This window comes from Cyprinodon tularosa, unplaced genomic scaffold, assembly GCF_016077235.1.
Source record: "Cyprinodon tularosa strain WSP-4 unplaced genomic scaffold, ASM1607723v1 ctg10, whole genome shotgun sequence".
NCBI lineage: Eukaryota > Metazoa > Chordata > Actinopteri > Cyprinodontiformes > Cyprinodontidae > Cyprinodon > Cyprinodon tularosa.
In genome coordinates, this window is record NW_024037782.1 from 2532734 (window position 1) to 2553646 (window position 20913).

The 20913-nt window shown below is 36.6% G+C and overlaps 1 protein-coding gene across 2 annotated transcripts in view; it reads right to left on the reverse strand.

Annotated features, from left to right (window-relative positions):
- Positions 1 to 20913, reverse strand: part of LOC119794539 (potassium voltage-gated channel subfamily D member 3-like) — a 117857-nt gene that overhangs the window by 2533 nt on the left and 94411 nt on the right. The window contains exons 3-6 of one of the 2 annotated variants that reach the window (XM_038302170.1): positions 20633 to 20795; positions 10315 to 10416; positions 3448 to 3540; positions 1551 to 1810 (exon numbers count right to left, since the gene is read on the reverse strand). In XM_038302170.1, the coding sequence (XP_038158098.1) occupies positions 1551 to 1810; positions 3448 to 3540; positions 10315 to 10416; positions 20633 to 20795 (618 nt within the window). The remainder of the gene's footprint in view (positions 1 to 1550; positions 1811 to 3447; positions 3541 to 10314; positions 10417 to 20632; positions 20796 to 20913) is intronic. The other variant, XM_038302248.1, reaches the window with a different exon arrangement.

Genomic DNA, 20913 nt, shown 5'->3' on the forward strand with positions numbered 1-20913 from the left:
ATATTTGCCAAAAAATATTACATCTGAAAAAACAACATATAAATCACAATTAGTATGCTTGTGATTTAATTTCTCAACAGTTAATTAAATCAAACCCATCCCTTGGGTCAAAAGAATTAGCTTTCATAACACAGCACCATACAGTACACACTTCAAGTTTATTTAATATAAACTACTTTTCTGATCCTTAAAGGTATAGTCGAAAATGTTCTTTTTCCAGGTGGATCATCAAAATAAGTGGTCCTCTTAATTGACAATCATTCTGGTGATATGTTTACGTAAGGCCGTCGTAGGTGCTCATCCCCATAGGTAGCTATCTTCAGGCATATGCTCTTTATATCTGTGGTGAGCTACGGTTTCAGACAGTCATTGAAGCTTGCTTTTCTCACCACGGTTCTTTGAAAATGGCTGAGGGTCAAAAGAGGAAAGTGTCTGCAAAGTGTATGCGAAGTGAGAAAGGCCTCAGAACAGAGAAACAATACCAATTTGGGGAAAGAGTAAGTTTTACTTAGATTTTCTTATACTATTTGAATATTTAATAGCAGTACATACTTAAACCTAAAAATACTTCAGAAACTTTACTCTAAAAATGTAGAGCACATGATTGTTAGTTTGACTGGTTTCTCCTTAGGTGTGAATGCGTGCATGAATTGTTGTTTGTCTCTGTGTTGCCTTATATTTTTGAGTAAAATGCTGCTACGAAAAACAAGTACACTTTATTTAACCAGTTTAAATAAATCTAACTTACAACTTGGATGTACTTAAGTAAATGTTACTCAATCTGTTCATAACTGTTATGTCCTATGAGAGTAAAATTCACTTGATACTCGCAAGTGAGTGTTACTTGATATTGAAGCATTCAATTTTACTTAGATCATTTAAATTCAAATACTTACAATATATTTTTTAAGTAAATCTTGTGAGTTGTTTTATCAGTGTAGGTGGGATTCATTGCGTCTCCACACCTCCACGAGGAGAAATGGGCTTGTGCATGCTCTCAGAAGCATTTCATAGGTGTTGTCTCTCAGGAGGATACAGCGCTGTGAATGTGTTTTTTTTTTTTTTAGGTGGAGTCTTCTCAAAAATTTGCGAAAATCCTCCACTACACCTTTAAGAAGCATCAGTCAGTAGGATTGTGTTGTGATTCACTAAATAGTGCCATCCAGGGGTTTGTTTTGCTATTGCACCTTTTCATTATTTGGGTAAAGATTATAATTGTTTTGGTTAATCAGTGTACATTTTCCCTTTACCATTTCTGGAATTTTAAATCTCGTCAACAGAAGTCAATGTACACAATAAAGAAAGAGTAAGACATACGATCTGTAATAATTTTAAAATAGATAAACTACAGACTTTAAAATTCAGAGCTTTCTAACAGTATATTGTGTTCAGGAGTTTAACAATGTAGGGAATTTATTAGCACATAAAACTTAAAATATCAGATACGGTAAATGCTGCCAAATTTATAAAATAAACCTTTAAAAATGAAATTGCACAGTTGATTCAACATCCTCATACTTTATTGACACTTTTTTATTTCTGAATTTCACCTGCTTGTCTGTGCCAGTGGGTCACCGCCCTGTATGTGAAGGGCGCTGAGCTCCTGCGGCGGGCCTCGTTGTGATGGGACCGGGTTTGTGGGGGGGAGGCTGGTGTTTGGCAGAGGACTATTTTTCTTCCCTCTCGTGCCGCAGCAGGTCACTGCAGGACTGTCGTGGCTGGCTATTGAGGGACTCTGTGATGGATAGGTCTGCAATGCTGCTTTCATACAGTTCTGCTCGTATACCTGCTCGTCCACAAACTCATGAGCCTGAAGAGGACACAAAAAAGTTACATTTAATTTATTTTCAAATTAAAATGGTTTTTATATCTTATTATAGGGCCCATTAAACATGCAGTGCTTTAAAAAAAGGTTTTTGCCCCCTTATAAATCTCTGATTTTTATAGTTTTGGATAATTAATCAACAACTGCCATAAAGTGTTTACATTAACTAGCAGTGTTTTACACTTGTGTGGATTAGGACCTACTTTATGTTTTAATTTAGTCCCATTTTTCAGCTGCTTTGCCTGAATACCAAACCATCTCAGTTAATTTTCGATTCTAAACCTGGAATAGGTCATACCAAACCTGCTTTTAGTTAGTTTGTTCTCCATGCAGAAGTGTATTTGTTATTTGCTTAAGGTTAGGGTCACAAACTCATGTCTATATATAGTCCTGCAGCGCTTTTTACTAGAGCGCAGAATTAATGGTTCTGCAAATTATGACATTCTAAAAAGGAATTGCAGCCTTAGAAAACCGCACTATTGACTCTCAGTAAGATGCTTTACTAAAATACTTGTTAACTTTTGCACCTAATGTAATAGGTAGAACTCCATAAAAAAAGTTGCCTTTTGTCTCCAAAACAAAATTTTTTTCAAAGGTTCTGGGATCCAAGACTTAAGCCTTTTTGTTCTTTTTGGTTATCAGTTTTTTCCTTGAAGCTATCTTTTTTCCTCTGTTTTTTTTTTTTTTTTTGTTCCCTGTTGAGGATTTAAACACTGACCATAAATGTTGCAGATTAGATTTAGCGACCTCCTGTGTAAGTAATTGTTTCACTCTTAAAATGATTTTTGTAGGCAGTTTTTTATATATGGTGTAAAGTTTTTGCAATATAATTTATGAAAGTAATAAATGCAGTTTATACTCTAGCAGTTTTGAGCATTTTTAATCAAGTTAGGAGGTAAATCTTATAATATATAATATATTATAACACCTCTATAGCATATTTAAACAGCCATATAATACAAAACCAGGACCTGACAGTTATTCTCTGTCATTTACTCTATAGGTTGAACTGTGAGAGGGCTCACATTACTACCACTCACAATATGCAGGTCCATCTACATGAGTGTAATTCACCAGTCCACCATAAGGCTGGAGAAATACCAAAATAAAACACCTTTTTAGTTGCTTTGCCAACCTCTGATAACATGCATGACATTGTTTACACACAAATGCACAGCAGAAATTCCCTCTCCTCCGACAGCAGCAGCACGTCTCATGTTAACTGTCAAACTGTCATGTAAACATTTTAAGGTACTTCTGCCAACTCTTTCTTCCCGCCTCTGACTGACGCTCAGATTCAGTGAGTGGGTTAAACGTTTTGTCAAATTGATAGACGTCTCTAACTGCAGCAAAACTCCCTCAAGCCTGTTTTTAGATCAGCGTCAGTCAGTGTCAACACTTCCAATAAGGCAACATTAAAGGAACAAAAGCTGTTCATCACCTGTCAGAGAGAGGAAAGTCTGCAGTGCTGCTGAACTGCCTGAAGTGCCTCATGGACCTTTTATAATGAATATGTACTTCCAGTTTAATTACTTAATAACCTGTTACTGAGCAAGAGAGATTAGTGCATGTGTAAACCCTGGAGTTTGAGTGTTTAATGTAAAACAGGGAGGTGTTCTCACTGTGGTTTTCTCCAAACAGTGCAGCAGGTGGTGGTGTTGGCTCTCTAACAGAGAGGTGGACTTTATCAGCTTCTGCTCATCCACTTCTGAACCCTGAGTAACAACAGACAGATAGTTATCTCACCAAAATGAGTCCAGTGACACCTGGTTTCACCTCTAGCATGCAACAATCTGCTCGGTGCTTTTATGTTTACCAGTCATCAAGATTATTATTATCATGATTTTCTGATCCATTTAGCTATTTTCCAACATGAACACCATAATGATTTGAAATCTGTGTTTTCTTTTTTCATTTTCTCTGTGGCTAGTTGCTATAAAAGACAACAAAACTATTTCCATTTATGTATAACAGCAAAATGCATAATCACTAAACCAGAGATACTGCTAGCCTTCTCACTTAATTATATACGCTGGTGCCACACTGATTGTTGTTTGATACTGCATTCAGCTAAATAGTTACTGATGTCAGAGAGATCAGGAAAAAACCTTTGGAACAAGTGATGGAAATTTTTCTTCTTAACAGCACTTGTTTTTGAGAAAGCATCTCCAACAAAGCTTAGTCTCAAAGTAATTAAAATTGGCAAAAAATGAGGAGAGAAAATAAATTAATGATGTCCCTGTGGCTTGCATTGTTACCCAGGAGGGTTTGGGTACGGAGCTTTTCAGTCCAAGGACTCTCATTCTCATTCCAGGAACATGAACAATACTGTGATGTGGGCTGCAGAACAAAACAATTTCTGATGAGGTGATGATTTGTGGCAATGTCCTCTAAACCAAAGGTTTAAGGTTAGATGGTCCTTTATGGAGGGATAAATTCTTTTCTGCAGTCCATCTGGGATTCAAGACAGATCAAGGGATAAAAATAATACTTTACTGATAACTGTTTGATTTTTCCTCTTCTTATAGCCTTCTAATTAACCTTTTTTTTTTCCTAAAGTCCTTTACTTTTATTTAATCACGATGAAGGCTATTTATGGTCGCCTTTGCTCATAAATCCTTCTATGGATGATTGGGTAGTTAAGGTTTATTTTACAGTTTTATGCTTTCTGTAGGTTTGCAGACAGGTTAAATAAGTGGCCATTGTCAATTTTTTTGTACATTGCCCTTATAAAGGCTCCAATCATTCTATTTATTTGAGTAGTTTCTTAAAAAATGTACTTAAAAACAGATAAAAACAAGATTCAAATATTAAATATAATCCGTTTCACTTTGATGATTTTGATGATTTTTCACATCCTGCTGACAACAAATAACACAGCCTCAACCTATATATACTTGTATACCTGTGCACAGAGGAATAACTTCTGTTACTTGCTTGCAATTTAGGTATATATATATATATATATATATATATATATATATATATATATATATATATATATATATATATATATATATATATATATATATATATATACACATTAAACCATCAGAAAAATGTTGCTTCAAATAAGTAAATAATTACCTTAAAAAAATCAATCAATTAACCTTAATGAATCTCGTTTCACCCATTATTGCCCCAGATAGGTTCAAATGATCTTGACCAAACTTTTGGTAAAACTCCCTAGGATGTTGTTTTTTTAATACTTGAATCCCTTTTAAAGTGCATCAGTTTAATTGAAATATACAATAGCTTCTCAAAATACCTTATAGCAAAATATGTCAAGACCACCACAAGGTGGAAGTGATGCACTAAGCGGTCACAATGCTTTTAAAGTAATATATTTTGAAACACATTGTCTACCACAAAAAAGAAAGACATACAACAAAAACACCTTTGTACCTGAGAAATAAACATGACAATGGTACATTCCTTATTCAACAAACATGTGATTAGTATCATTATATGAGAATCAGCTTAATTTGATACCTATATATTTCCTCTATTTTTACCTCAACTTAAAGTTTTTAGAAGCACGCTAATCATGAATCAAAAAATGTATTGCAGGAAGTAATAAACATTTCTGTTTTTTTTTTTTTAACAAATCTCCTTTGATGAGGTGAAGAGCCCTGTTTACTGATATTTATTATACAAGTTGACTTCCTTCTTGCCAAAATTAGTGAGAATTATTCATTAGTTTTTTTTCTTAATCTGTGAATAGGAACTTCCTCCAAAGTACAGTAAGCCTACATGATTAAGTAAATAGCAATAACCAATGTGTGATATAATCTAAGAATCTCAGAATTGTTGTCAAAAAACAAGAAACCCAGCAGAAATGAAGTTATGGCAATGCTTAAATTGAGTCTGTTCAGTTCCCAACAGACCAATTTTGGGAGAAGCTTAAGGAGGAGTTAAGCAATAAAACAATAACCTAGAACATCACACAGGACTGATCAGTTCATCTTCTAAAGATGGAGAGTACTGCCCAACTGCAACCCACAAGTCATGATCTTCAATCTATAAAACAGGCTCAGCCTGAAGAATAATAAATACCATTTTCCAACAGAGCAGCCTTAAAATGTAAAGGTAGAATAACCAAAGTTGTTGTTACAAAAAACCTATCAGATATAAAATTTGGAATTTACTACAAGGCATATAAAGGACAAAGTGAATATCCGGAAGAAAGTGTAAGGCTTGGTGAGAACTAAAGTGCACTGTTAGAAAAACTCCGTGTGTTGTGAAAAACAAACCATGAGCTTAACCGAATCTGATCACAGTTAAATATGTCGGTAGCAGCTTCACCATGCTGTGGTGGATGCTTGTCATCAGGGCTCTATTCAAGGATGCTGAACTGATGGAAAAATGAATGGTGCTAACTTCAGTGCAATCCTATTAGAGACCTAAACATACCTGAGACTGGGGCTGAGGCTGACCCTGGGCGATGATCTTAAAAATAATAATAGTCTTACTGGGAAATGATTTAGATCAGAACATATTAAATGTTGAATGGCCTAGACCAAACTAAAATAGGGAAACAATAGCAAAATCTGAACTCTGTTTAAAGACATCCTCTATCATCTTACTAAATTCTAGCCACTTCAAAAAAAAGACAAAACCTTCTGTCTCTAGATGCGCAATACTGTTATAGGTGAAGACCTGCCACTAATATAACTGTAAAACAATGGTTAACTCAGGAGAGGCTTCCACAAGTCTTTACAGAGTCAAATGTAAAATGAAATGTGAATATGTCTGGGGAAGTTTAGTACATAAAAAACTGTATTTATTAATTTTTTTAGTCATAACATTATCTGTTATAGTTGAATGTTAACAAAGAAACGATGAGATAAAGTTGGTAAATGTAGGACTTTCATCAAAAATGAATTTCTACTTTTCAAAGAAAAGCATCCCTGAGAAAAGAAGACAGCATGTTTGGCTAACATGTGTTTAATAATTAATCCCTGCTCCTCTCCTTCATCCCTGCAAGAATCGGAATGCTCTGGCTGCTTCCAACAGAAAAATATCTATTATGATGACCTGACTCATTTGGACCAACACAGAAACAAAAATGTTCAACAAAAATTGATCCATGCGCAGCTAGACTCGAATCTGAACACAAAGGCAACTGTGTCACCCTGATATGAAAAGCAAATATCATGGTATCAGCATTCAGAGGGATAAAGCTGCAATAGCCTCCTAGAGAGGTCATCATCCAACTTGACAGTATAATCAATAAATCCCCCTCTGTGAAAACGAGCTCCTGATTTGTGTTACCAATAAACTGCTGTCAAGTATAAAATCACCCAAATGCAAACAGACCTGCTGTGAGCTTCTAATCTAGCTATGAGCTGTGAGAGAACCACTCATTATGTCATATATTCCACCTCACTTTCACCCTAGACCCATGAAGCGCCGCTGACTGACTGTCAGCAGTGACATCGCCGTAATTTGATGCACCAGGACTCTGGCAGCTACATAACAGACCCACACAGAGGGCTGGGCTGGTTTGCTCAGCACTCACAGATGGCATTTATATGATAATTCCAACCACTTCCAGACACCCAGGAGCTTTCACACTGGACTCGATTAGATCCAAATGGATTTTGGTAGCCATCTGCAAATCACGGAGTATGTCACTGAAAGCAGGAGTGATGCACTGGTCGGGAAGGATATGGGCAATTTGCTCATGCATTACCAAACACATTTTTTTTTCATGGTGGTTGCATTTTTTTAACGCTAAGTAGAGAAGCAAAAGGGAGCACTGATGAACATCTGCTCTCCCCAAAATTTGTTGAGTGATGTGTAGGTGGATACTGATATACCTAACAGCAAATGGAAAAAGGAATAGTTTCACAGTTTGAAAACTCAAACTTTTTCATGACATACTCAGACTTCTCAGGAAGACCCATAAAAGAAGTGCGAAAAAATGTGTGTGGATTTATGAATGGAATAGAATAGAAATACCCTTTATTGTCCCAGAGCGGTGAAACTCTAGTGATTCAGTGGCAAAGCAAATGGCAAGGAAAGCATAGGGGTACAAACAACACAATAAATTATGAAAAAGAATAATAAAAAAAAAAAAGTTATGAATAGACTGTGCAGAAAATAAGAAATGTTCCCAAGATAGAAAAACACTGTGCAATTATAAAAAAAAAAAATAAATAAATATAGTAATAAATTAAAAAATGTTCAGTACAATGTATAGATTTAGAATGACAAGATGAGCAGAATGTGAAATCAACATTTTTCTTACAGTATTAACCTTGAACTGTTCAGACCACTTATCTGACCAACGTAGCTTTAAACCTTTTCAAAGTTTAAAGCTACAGTGTGTAATAATTACAATTTGCTGGTGAAGATTCTAAGTCACCCAGGTCATAGTCATTCCCTAAAAAGTTAAAAAAGTTAAAAAACAAACCACTGGACTTTGTTTTCCAGGAAGCTTTCTCAATTCAAAATGTCTGGATAAGCGTTGAGTTCCAAGCTTTATGGAGTGGCCCAACAAAGCCTTGTTGTGGATTGGAAAACATGCAGATTAAACCGAAAAACAGGTCAACCCTTTAGTAATGGGGAGTAATTGAGGTCGTTCTTGGCCTGCAACATCCGATACTGGCCTATGCGTCTGAAAAGGGAGTTGTTAGGGTCATTCTTGGCCCGGCTGACCAGGCGGGATGTTTTGGTCTCCTGCATAGTGATGGGGGTTGAGATGATAGCGGCAAGGAATCAACTCTATTGCTGCGTTGTAGGTTTTTGAGAGCTGGAACCTGAGACCACCCCCTCTGTTTAAGGTTGGTTTTTCTCCCTTAACATAAATGGCTTCCTTTACACCCTTTTAAACCAACTCTCTTCTTTGTCCAAAATGTGAACATTCTGGTCCTCAGATGAAGGTCCTTTGTCCTTAAGGTGTAGGTGGACAGCAGAGTCTTGTCCAGAGGAGGTAGCCCGTCTGTGTTGAGCCATGCATCTGTGGGGGGGTTGTTTGGTTTCTCCAATATAAGGATCAGAGCTTTCCTCATTGCATTGCACAGCATACACCACTCTGCTCATCTTAGGGCTGGGGGTTTCGTCTTTAGGATGCACTAGCCTCTGTTGGTGAAGCATTCCTGGATCGCTCGCAAAACGTCTTCAAACTTGGAAAGCAAACTCCAGACTTTTACCTTTTTTTTTTTTTCTTTTTACTTTTTTGGAATAATTACAGTTCAAGTAGAACCACAGATTGAGCTTTGACTAGGCCATCCAAAACTTTCAATATTCATGTATCTAAGCTATCCATTGCAATCTGTCAGTGAACCTCAACCCCAGCCTCAGTCTATTGAAGCTCTAGCTCTGTGTTTACAGCATGATATCACCAAGACCACATATTACCATATTGATGGTGCATTCATGGTGATCTACAGTGTTGGTTTTAACACAATAAATTCTGCATACAGGCTAAAGTGTTAATTTCTTTTGGTGGTTGGTGTCAGTGTAACTTATTCAGGTGTATCATGGTAAGAGGAGCAAGATAGAAATGCATGCCACCGTTTTTAGATCCTTATTTGTTATAAGAATAGAAAACCAAACCAACACTTTGCTTCAAAATCAAACACAGCATCTTTATCGAAGACTGCGTTTTTCTTGAGTTTCTTTTTCTTGATTTGTTAGTTTTCTATGGACAAAACGAATAAATATTGAAACAAGAGTCTGTCTTTGAGAAAAAAAGGTTTATGTGTTTATTCGGCAAGCTCAGATGGACTCAAGGTTTCTTTTTTCTTTCCCTCTGGTTGTTTATTCACTTGCTTAGAGCGCACTGAAGTCATGTTTGACAGCTCCTTTGAAAATGGTTAAAAACAAATGATTTGTTTTCACTAGATTCCAGAAAAACAGACTTTTTCTAATGTTTAGGTGACAAAGAGTATTGGTAAGTAATCACCACTCTTTCCACCCTGTTCATTGACAGATTTACTGTCACATTTCCCCTTAACCTTTATTGTGCTGGTTATTTAATTATCATCAGAGGTCCTAAACAGGCAGTACAAAACAAATCCTATTCTCAGAGTATCACACAAAGGAATTAAATCAACTTTCTGAAATAATACCAGGAGAGGAACATAGTGTGATTATACTGATAAGACGGAGTATTATACACATAACACCCTCACTATCAGCAAAGCCCCGTGTGAAGAGAACAATTTAATGACTTCTGATTCGGATGCTCTTTTATAGCCTCTAAATTGCTTTTAAATTACTCTTTGGTTAATTGTGGTGATAATTGTTGGCGTTTTGCTTGTGTGTGCTTTTGTACTTCAGATGTGAAGCTGTTGCCTCCAAGCAACTGAGTTGCAATGGACTGAAATAATTAGCAGATGGTTGTTTAACTAGGAAACAATAATATTACAGTATAAACAATACAATTTGCTGGCGAAGCACATCAGTTTTATTGAAAACATCTGAAATGACTTTTCTTAGTTTTATTTTTTCTATCAAGTAGTGTCAGAGGGTTTTCTTACTGTCAGTTCCAGCAGTTCATTGAGGAGTCCGTTATGTTTGCTCTGGAGGAAGGCGTTGGCGCTGCCAGACTTCGCTATTCTTATCCTGGCCAGCCTGGTTTTCTGGAAGTGGGAAGAAAAAGAGGTCAGAATCTGAATTTGCTTTATTCGTCAAGATTTTGTGCAAAACCGAGTTTGAATAATAAAAAAATAATAATGTTCAGAAATTCAATACAAGTATAGAAACTTTAGAGGAAATAAAAAAATTTATAAAAAGGAGCAATGTGAACAATGTGTGTAAATCTACAGCCAAGCATTTTCTAAGGAACAGAGAGAAAAAATCTTGGTAACCAGCTCTCCAAGGTCCTTCACACATTCAAAAAGAGCAAATACGCATTTCAGCTCTATGCCATCTTTAGCTAAGGTCCTTTGTAGCCAGAAACAGTGCATTTCCAGCACACTAAATCTTTGCTACTAATGACTTCTGCATTTAGCACACTCTGGTTTTCTAAATTTTGTTTTTGTGTTTCTCCATAACCATGCACCAATCTAAACCTTTTTACCCTTTGGAGTCATGCACACTTATTTCCTTCTAAAGAAAAAAACAAGAACAACAAAGGAAATTGAGCTAATTTAAGGATAAAATTCTCCACAGATTGTATCCAGGATGTGTGGGGTCTGTGGAGATGTTGGCTGACCTTTTCCTGACCATAAATTCTATATAAGTTCTGGATTGAGGGAAGGTCAACCCCAATGAATCTCTCTGCAGACCATACATTCCTGAAACAGCCCATCTGCATCCTCCTCAGCAATCTCTAGATCAGGCAGTTGGTCAGAGTTGAGAAGGAAGGAGCTTATGGACTTGTTGGTTGTTGGTGCAGATAGTTATTTGTTTTTTGAGTTAGGTGTGAACAGCTGCTTTTAAAACTAAAGAAGAAGCGTTTGAAGGCATATAATCAGAAAAATTCTTATGTCATTTATTTAATGAACAGAGATGCCAACTCTTCACTAAAGTTTATTTCACAGGTATTAAAATACGGTTAGCGTTATTCTTCATTCATAAAGTGTAAAGAAGCTGTTTCTGTGGCATATTCTGTTTGTTTGAGCATTTTATTTTGAGTCCATTTTGCTATAAAACCTAGTTTTGCTGCTTTATGCGTAGATGCTGAGGCCTTGCAGCAGAGATGAACGTCTATTAAAACAAAATAGGAGAGTTATATTGGTTCCTAAAGCCAGGCTTAATTGGTCCTAATTAGTCAAAATTTGTCTTTGGGAATGTCTTTATGGCTACGTTCACAATGCAGCCTGAAGTGACACAAATCCGATTTTTTGGCCCATATGCAACCTGGATCTGATCTTTTCATGGCAATCTGAACAACACAGATCCAATTTTTTTCCAATGCGACCCAGGCCACTTGGCTATGTGGTCCTGAATCCGATACGAATCTGATCTTTTCAAAGGCGACCTGTGTCTGAACGGCCAGGTCGCATATATCCAACCTGAAGGCCATTAATACCCGACAAAGGTCACTATTCTGGGTCTTGCTATGAAGAAGCTGCAAGAAAAACAACAACCATGGCAGACAATGATGCGGAGATCAGTATTTATGTTTAACCATCTTGAAAAACTATTGAAACTATTTTAACTGATAATTTCATTTGTAAAGAGAAAACCATCTATTCAAACATTGAGCTCCAAATTAAAATTCAGCTCCAACAATTCAATTCAGTTAATTTATATAGCACCAATTCACAACACATGTCATTGCAAGGCACTAATTCAACCAGATCATACAGTCATATTGATTCAAAGTTTTCTATCTAAGGAAAACCAGTTGATTGCATCAACTCATTGACTCGAATGCCTATTCATTCAGCTTTTCCTTCATACCTTACTGAATATGCACTCTCATACAGCTTTCACATTGATTACTTTTCTTTTTCATCTGTTAGGACTCACCATAAAGATAATGACCTTATAAATCTGTAGGCTTGTAACATTTAAGAAGAAAAGTTCAGACTTCATTTTTATGGCTTTAGAGCTATGTATGGTGTCATGGTTGCTGAGCAACAGTTAAGCCAAGGTAAGGCTGGGAACTGAAAGCCAAATTCCCAGCCGCTGAATAATTTCTGGACTTTTGCTCTTTTCAAAGTACCCAAGGGGTATTTCATAACCCCCCCCCAAAACATGCCAGGCTAAGATGCCCCAAAAATGTAAAGTTCAGTCAGGTTCCATTCAACCCTGTCAGTTTGGTTTTTCCTGCCTTGAAAAAAACATCACAGCAACATGTTGCTGCTAAGGTTGTGAACATTTTCTGTGACAATTTTTGCTGCAACCTATGACCAAGTTATACCATTTTAACAAATATGCTATTTTTAAATGCTCAGAAGTCCACATCAAAACCCTTTTCCATTCAGTTTGGCATTAGGAAAGCTGTGACTGCATCTGCATCGTAGCAGGTAGCATGAGAGAGTGGAGATTGGAATTGGGACTTCATTTAGTTGCATTTTAAAAGTTGTGCGGATATTTACAATTTCTCAAAGTTATTTTTCCAGTTACAAGGATAAAGCTTTAATATATATATATATCAATTTAAATATCAACTTCATAGCCATTCCTGATGTATGTGAAAAGAAGAGGAAATCCCTAGACAAAGATCTTTAAACACCCAGTGCAATGTTTGAAATAATGCTCATTCCATCTGCTGATAAGGACATCATTTATCATTTCTCCAAATTACAATATATTACTATTATATTCATTTAAGTTACAAACATACAGTACACTTGTGTGCTGCATAAAAAATATGTCTACTTTTAGAAACCTTTTGTGAGACTTTGACTCTTAGAAGTTTAGATGAACCCTTTGGTTTGTGTTTAACATTTGCATAAATCTTTCTGTTTCTGAGACCAGATGATAGACTTGTTATAAGGTACTGATGTGATAACAGAACAAAAAAAAGAAGATCAATGGGAAATGAGAGGGGAGAATGGGATTGATCATTTTTTTTTAATTAAGAGGATATTAGGGTGACTTCCTTCAAGCTTTTGGACAGGAGAAGTTAGGAAGTTCTTCGTTGCCCTCTCATTCCAGTATAAACGTATTTTGCGAAAGCGAGAGACAGACAAAGCTATTTGTACCTCAAAGATGTGAATCAAAAGTAATGAAATTAGTTTGGATGCTTCAAAAGTTGCCTGTAAAACTCTGGATTCCTGTAAAGACAGACGCCTTTTTGTGTATTCTGTGTGTGAGATGTAAGAATAAAGCAGTAAGACCTATGAATCCTTTTTTCTTTGTTCTTATAGCTAAAAAGCAAAAGATTTTAAAAGCGAAAATTGTGCTTTGTTGCTTTGTGCTGATGTTTTTTCAGAGCATCCACTGAGCCAGTGATTTCAGGAAAAAAATGTGATAAACATTTGAAGAGAGTTCAAAGTCTGCTTGAGATGTTGAGGCATGAAGGAGTAGTGAGAGTATTACAGCTGGTCCAAAAATATTTAAACATCCAGTACGCTCGATTTATTTCTAACAAATCATTTTTGATTTAGTTAAAGTATTGAACAAAACCATAAAAAAACACTGTTTTTTGCTTCTGTACAGTGCTTGAAAGGGCCATTTTTAGAGGTGTAGAGGAGGATGTTCACAAATTTTTAAAAGACCCCCCTTCTCCACTTAAAAAAAATCCACATGCACAACCCTGTACCCGCTCCTGAAATGGAACGCCTATTAAACGTGAGCAAGAGTTTAAAAGTCTGTATAAACTCTGTTTAAAAGTTGCTGTTTCTATTACTCATACAAGCTTACGTTCCACAAGAAGATTTGCAAATGATGTCAGATGTCAGACACCGGTAAGTGAAAACTGGTATGAGCACATAGGACGGCCTTACGTGAACAAATCACCAGAATGATTGACAATTAGCAGGACCACTTGAACCACTTGGAAAAAGAACATCCTCCTTTAAGTCTTAAAATTCCCAAAGGAAAAATCTTGCTCAAATTGTTTGTAAAATTATTAAAAAAAACAACAACCAAACACTGAGATCAAGAAGCATTTTTACAAAGATAAAGACGTCATTATGATTTTTAAACAAAGATGCTGGCTGAATGACTGAATGCAGAGTGAAACGCCTGAACTTGATAGAGTGCTAATTATGCACAGGCAATTTTTACAATTTCTTTGTTATAACAGACCCGAGCAACATTACTGAACCCAATCATTCTATTTCACACACCCTTCTTCACACTCTAGTTACACCAAGATCCCATGCCAGAGGAAGTCTGACCTGTGCCCAGAGGTTACAGGTTGAGAACTGTGGCTTCATTGCAAATGTACTGTATACGTTTACATGCCAGATATCCCTGGAAAATCTTGAAATTCTTTTTAAAGGCTACATTTTCCTGTTTTCAGTTCATTAGCTTTAACAGTAGAGAGAAAAAAGGAATAATGTGTAATAGTTTTTTTCATGTTTTTTTTTTCTTTAGGAAAAAGTCAACATAATTCCTTACTCTGGATAAGAGCTGGGCTTGGTCTCAGCTGATAGATTGACAGCTACAATGATACTGGCGGTAACACCAACCTCAGAAAGTGATCATGGTGATGATGATTCACCAGAGAGAGGAGATATTGGCAAAGAGAGAAAGGGTCTGTGGAAAACACGCATCAGCCATATTTTTCCAGGAGCAGTTTTATTAGAACACTGTACAACATCCATGCATACAGTTTATTAAAATACAGTAAGCAAGCTTTAAATATGTAGTGTCAAAGTACATTGACTCTTTTCGAGTTATTACAACAACTAGAGTAAGATATACACTATGTAGAGAGTTAAGTTAACACCAATTCAGAATGGGACCAAATGCACTCACCTTGGTATTAAACTTAACTCTTAAAGTATTACTTTAACACTGCAAAAATTACTGTGAAAACAGGTTTATTTGGGGCTGGTGTGTCTTTTAACCTTAATTCTGAGTTTAAAACATTAAATTACTGACGATAAATGATGGAACACAAGGAAAAAGTTCATGGCTAATAAAGCTATTTTACAAAACTCGTTAGCCGTCTGGTGAATTTAAGACTCTTTAGATACATTTGTGATATTATACTTCATTTGGTTGACTGAAGAAATAAAGCCTGACAATTTAGCTCCAGTTTCATCAATTAAAGACCAAAGGTTAGGAAGATAGACTGCAGGCTACGAAACGCTGACCTCTTTCCAGACAGCCTCCTAACAGCATAGAAATACTCAGTTCTCTCGTCCATTAAGCCAGTCTAATGACTCTCCATCATGATGTGTTTGATTTCTAGTTTCCTGCTTCTTTTCCTTCTAACTTCCTTCCTCCCCCCCCCATAGTCTTCTTGATTTGCCCTCACGTCTCTGCTCTTTTTATTTTAATTTTATTCTCCTGCTCAACAACCTGCCAGGTTGCAGTGTAGCTCGACATGACTTTGCTGTCCCATTACGAGCTTGACCTCAATCCATTTACTGCCTCGACACTCACCATCACTCTGATGGTGCGTACTGCAAAAACAGATTCATGCATGAATAAAAGAAGAACCCTTTCTGCAAGTTCTATTAACTTATCGGGAAAATAAGACCAAATATCAGGGTTTGTTTTTGTGTGTCGTTAGACCCTCAGGGGGTTGATAAATCTGAAGAAATGATAATACGATGTACGCTAAGTCTAAGACACTGTCATAGTCAGCAGACAATGAATGTCATTAAGCTCAATTTGGATTTTCGACATTAAATTCTCTGAGAGACAAAAAAAAATGTCTCTGAAAAGACCTTTCTCTGTTGTGAAATTTACAGGTATGTACCTAATTGTTAAAGGTGCCAGAGGCAGTTTGTTGTAATAGATGAATGAGACAAATGAGTTGTAAAGACGACAGGGAGACCAGAGCAGCAGTAAGGAGGGAGGAGGAAGAAATGAACAGAGTTAGTATCACAGATCTTTCCTCCCTTTTTTTTCGCCTTGAGTTTTATTTCTTTGAAGCAGGGCACAAAGAAAAGTCAGATGACGTGAAGAATATTTGCTCAGGTGTAAATAAATTACAAAAGCACTATAATTTACTATTGACCTGCTAGCATTTCCAAGTTGTGAACATTTACCCCATAAGTGTACCGTCAGAGGAAAATACAGAGCACTCCAGCAGAGTGACTCATGCTTCATGTTATTCTCAACAGCTAAAAAACAAGCTTCCTTCCAGTAAGAAAAAAAATCCAACATCATAACCAACTGTGAGTTTTATCATTGTACAGAAACTGTTTGCTGTTAATCTAAAAAAGCAACAATTTAAAACTATAGTAAATTTATTACCAAACTGAATATCATTTTGTTAAATACCCTAACCCTAACCTAATCGGTTTACCTCCTTTTTTTAAATACAAATCAATTAAGTGCACAATGTAAAGTGAGAGAGGAAAGGGAAAGAGTCTGTCTGTTGGTCTATATATATATATATGTATATATATATATATATATATATATATATATATATATATATATATATATATATATATATATATATATATGATTTCTTGGCAAAATAAAAGACATTCCACTGTAATACGTTATTATGAAAGTTAGTTAAATTCATCATGATCAGAAGTTGATATAGAAAGAGCTTAGAAGTTTGTTTAAGAATAACAAATTTCAGAAAACATCTACCAAGGAACAGAATACAGGTCAAGGATAAAGCAATGGAGAGGGAGATTTCATTATATCTGATATCCTTAATACTTGTGTTGGTTCAGATCAGGGAACTCGACATTTGGTGCCCTTGGAGTGGTTTTGTTGCCCCTAGTGTTATGATCTGCCGCTGTTGAATCTTTGGATCTGTTTAGTTTTTACTTTGTGTTTCCAGTTAGGCTTGGATTTGTTATTCAGTTTTCACTGTTAAGAATTATATCATGTTTTGAATTACTTCTTAGTTTTAATATTCCTGTTTGTTGGTTTTTCAAATATCCACTATCCTGTAGTTTTCCCCATGGTCATTCTTTGTTTTCTAGTCATCCTATTTCCCTTTTGCTTCATTTAAGTTATTTTTTAGTTTCAGTTGAGCCCTGTTTACTCCTTGTTGCCCATATCCTTTCCCCTTAGCTGCCTCTGTCCACACCTGCTCCCAATTAGCTAATCACTCCATTCATTGTTCTCTCCTCTTGAACTCTTCTTCTGCAGTTCGTCGTTGCTGGATCCTCTTCACTCTTTGGCCAAATCTCAAACCGACCCCTAAACACTAACGTTGAGCACTCACAGCAACCCGGTGGCAGAGGAAACAGGTTCCTCCAAATGTAAGTTCTGCTGGTTTGCATCATTGTCACAATGACAGAAAACCACAACTTAGCATGTGCCTGCGCCACAGAGCTGCAACCACGCTCATGGGGCGTCACTGTGTTGCTATAGATATGACTGCTTTCCTTTTCTATTGGAGGAAAGAAACTGTCCCCCCCATCCACAGCTGTGAATGTGACTTTAATGGGAGTGACACTTGAAAGTTAAGGGTTAGTGCTTAGGTGGCGGTTTAGTATTCAGCCCTCATGTATGTTTCTCCCTGGCGTCTCCTACTTTTGGTTCCCCGTTTATCATTTCTGGATTTGTTCTTCTGTTACCATCAACCTCTACATTATATCAGCAAAAAATAACTTCTGCCTTTTCATCTTTGCATTTTGGTCCTCACCTAACTTTCATTAAACTTGACACCTTGCGGCTGTTCTAAACTGTTACATATTTTGCCCATGAACACAGGGGGCACTGGCAGACTTTTCTTTTAAAGCAAAGCATTATAAGCTATTGAAGTCTTCTTTTCTCTGGAATACCTTTGTTACAAAACAAATTACTAATGTTTTAAAAATAATCTTGCTTTCTCAGTTTCGCCCTAATGATTTAATAGTAAAAAGGAGGATGAATATCCTGCCTGAGTGCACCCAGATCTTAATTTCTTTAAGTTAGCATCAGAATGCCTTTATTTGTCCTTGTGCAGAGCTCAACAAAATTGGTTTCCAATTAACACTTCTAAGAGACAGAACACAACACCATATACTACAACAAAGCTTAGTGATGCTGCTGAGAATTTAAATATTTTGTGATGGTTTAAATTGCCCCTTGGGACAAATAAAGGAATCTGAATTATACTGTGTAATATTATTTTTTTTGCATATTTAAAATTCGAACAATTCTGCTGTTAATCTTACAGTAAGTGAATAATATTTTGGTCAGGTCCATCAGCAGTATGGCACATCTATGGGAAATACTCTGATGTATACAGACTTAGTTTAACATGGGAATATTTTACACTTAGGCCTATATGGATACAGATCGGTGCACCAATCCAGGAGAATCAAAGTAAATGGTAAACTTCTCAAAGAAAAATGTTTACGGCGCTTGTACAGCGGCAGAGAGAATACACACATTTTCTCATATATGGCTCCTCAGCCTACAGCTACAGACTGTTCCTTAGAATAGTCAGAGATCAATATATTGTCTTTTTTGAACACTTATAGTATAAACATGTGGTGTAGGAATTTGCTCCTATCTAAACTCAATGCTTGGAGTATAATCAGATACTATGTTACCTTATAAACTTTTAATACCTTCGCCTTTCTTAGCTGTCCTATTAAAATACAGGCACCAAAATATGGAGGACTCACATCAGATTCCGAATATTTCTTCACAATCTCATCATTTCCACTTTCTAGTCCTCTACCTTCACTTTAATCATCAATGTAGCACTATCAGTATCACGTTAAAAAGAGCTTGGAGGAATTAAAGTGATGGGGATCTGTACAGCGAACTTCTTATTGCTGAGGGTGCCTTATTATTATTATTACCTTAACCTGCCTGGACAAGACATATTATTTTTCACTATTCACCCTGACCTGATAAAAGTAAGCGGAATATTGTATTATAAGACAGAAGCATTCCCTTTTCTACTCACCTCCATATATAAAAGCAAGTCTTTTAATTCACAGCATGAGAACATATTTTGTACTTAAGCTCCAGCATGAAAAACCCATGCATTCTTTTGGTCTACCTGTAATTATTGTGAATGAGCAAGTTAAGAGATTCCAATAGTTTCCTGGCATATAATGATCTCTATGTGCAAAAGTCATTTTTTGAGAAAATGGATGGTTTGTTTTGATGAAGCCAGAGGTGTGGCAGGACCCTGTGCATGTTGCACCTAAGGATGCTGGTTCAATAGGAGAGGGCTGCAGGTTGTCAAGTATGGTAAATCGTAGCAAGGCTCTGTCAGTGTGTGACCACCATCAGTAGACAATGCAGGTAAAGTACCTTGCCCAAAGACAAAACAGCACTGAAAACCGGAGCCGGGGCTCAAACCTACAACCCTCCGATTTCAGGACAAACTCCTGCAAGCGAGGCCACTGTTGCCCTGTGCGTCAATCCTTACTAATTAAAAGACATGTGATTGATTTCTGCCTTCTTCTCTTTAATGTTATTGTAATCCTGGGAGAAATATTTGACCCCGAATTGCCCCCAAGTGAACGAACATATGCATGTGCGGCTGGGTGAATGTGACTATAGAATTAAAGCTTTCTGATTGGTCAGCTGAAATAGAAAGTTGTTAAATAAATGATTCAACAGCTAGATTCTCATTTAGTTTGTAAATAGATATCATTTAAAGTTATTTTACAAATGGAAGACAAATATTTCCACTGATTAGTTGGGAAAATCTGAATATTGGCAAGTTTTTTGCCGTTTTTTTGCTCTCTTCTCTTCAACTTCCCTGCACTTCAGATAAACTGTAATTATAACGGACCTTGTTGGGAAACGCAGAGTCAGTTCGCCTTTACATTGCAGAGGTGTGAGGGAGGTCAGTAGATTATTGTGAAGGTGATTCAAATCAGTGCCTTCATTAATGCAACCTCTACCTCTGTAGATTCAAATCAGACATTCCCCTCCTCAATTAGCTATCAGTGGCTGCTTCCTAACTTAATAGCACTTATCTAGCCTTGTGGAAAGGTCAAGCCCACAGGGGGACTATGGTGAGTGGCTGAGTAATATTTGGCACTTCATACTGAAGTGTGAATCTGTCTGTGTGTCTGAGAAAGAATAGGTAGGTTATTGAATTAGGGTGACAGGAAAGTGACTGGAAACAAATCTCTAGTCAGTGCTATAACGTGTATGATAAATTATGCTGAACAATAGAGTGAATGGGAATAGAATAGAATAGGCATAAGTTTTCAAATAGAGATACTTTCAACTAAAAATCTCAATCTACTAATTAACTACAAAAGCTCAAAGAATACCTCACCCTGAACCTTTTCACATTCTTCATAACCAGGTAATAAGCCTGCGTACTTTCTATAAAGACAGGAGCTTTACCTTCTGGGCTCGACGTTTGTCTGCCCTCTGGTTCTGGTGGTAGATGCGGCTGAAGTTTGACACGATGACGGGGACAGGCAAAGCAATCACCAGCACGCCGCTCAGAGAACAGATGGAACCAAAAATCTTCCCAGCAATGGTTTTTGGTACCATGTCACCATATCTAAAGATAAATGAGAAGAAAATATATATTTTTTTCATTTATTACAGGAACAAAGCAAAATTGTAGCATTTCTGTAAATAAGAGTGCCAACTTTGCAGAAGAATAAAATTTAAAAGAC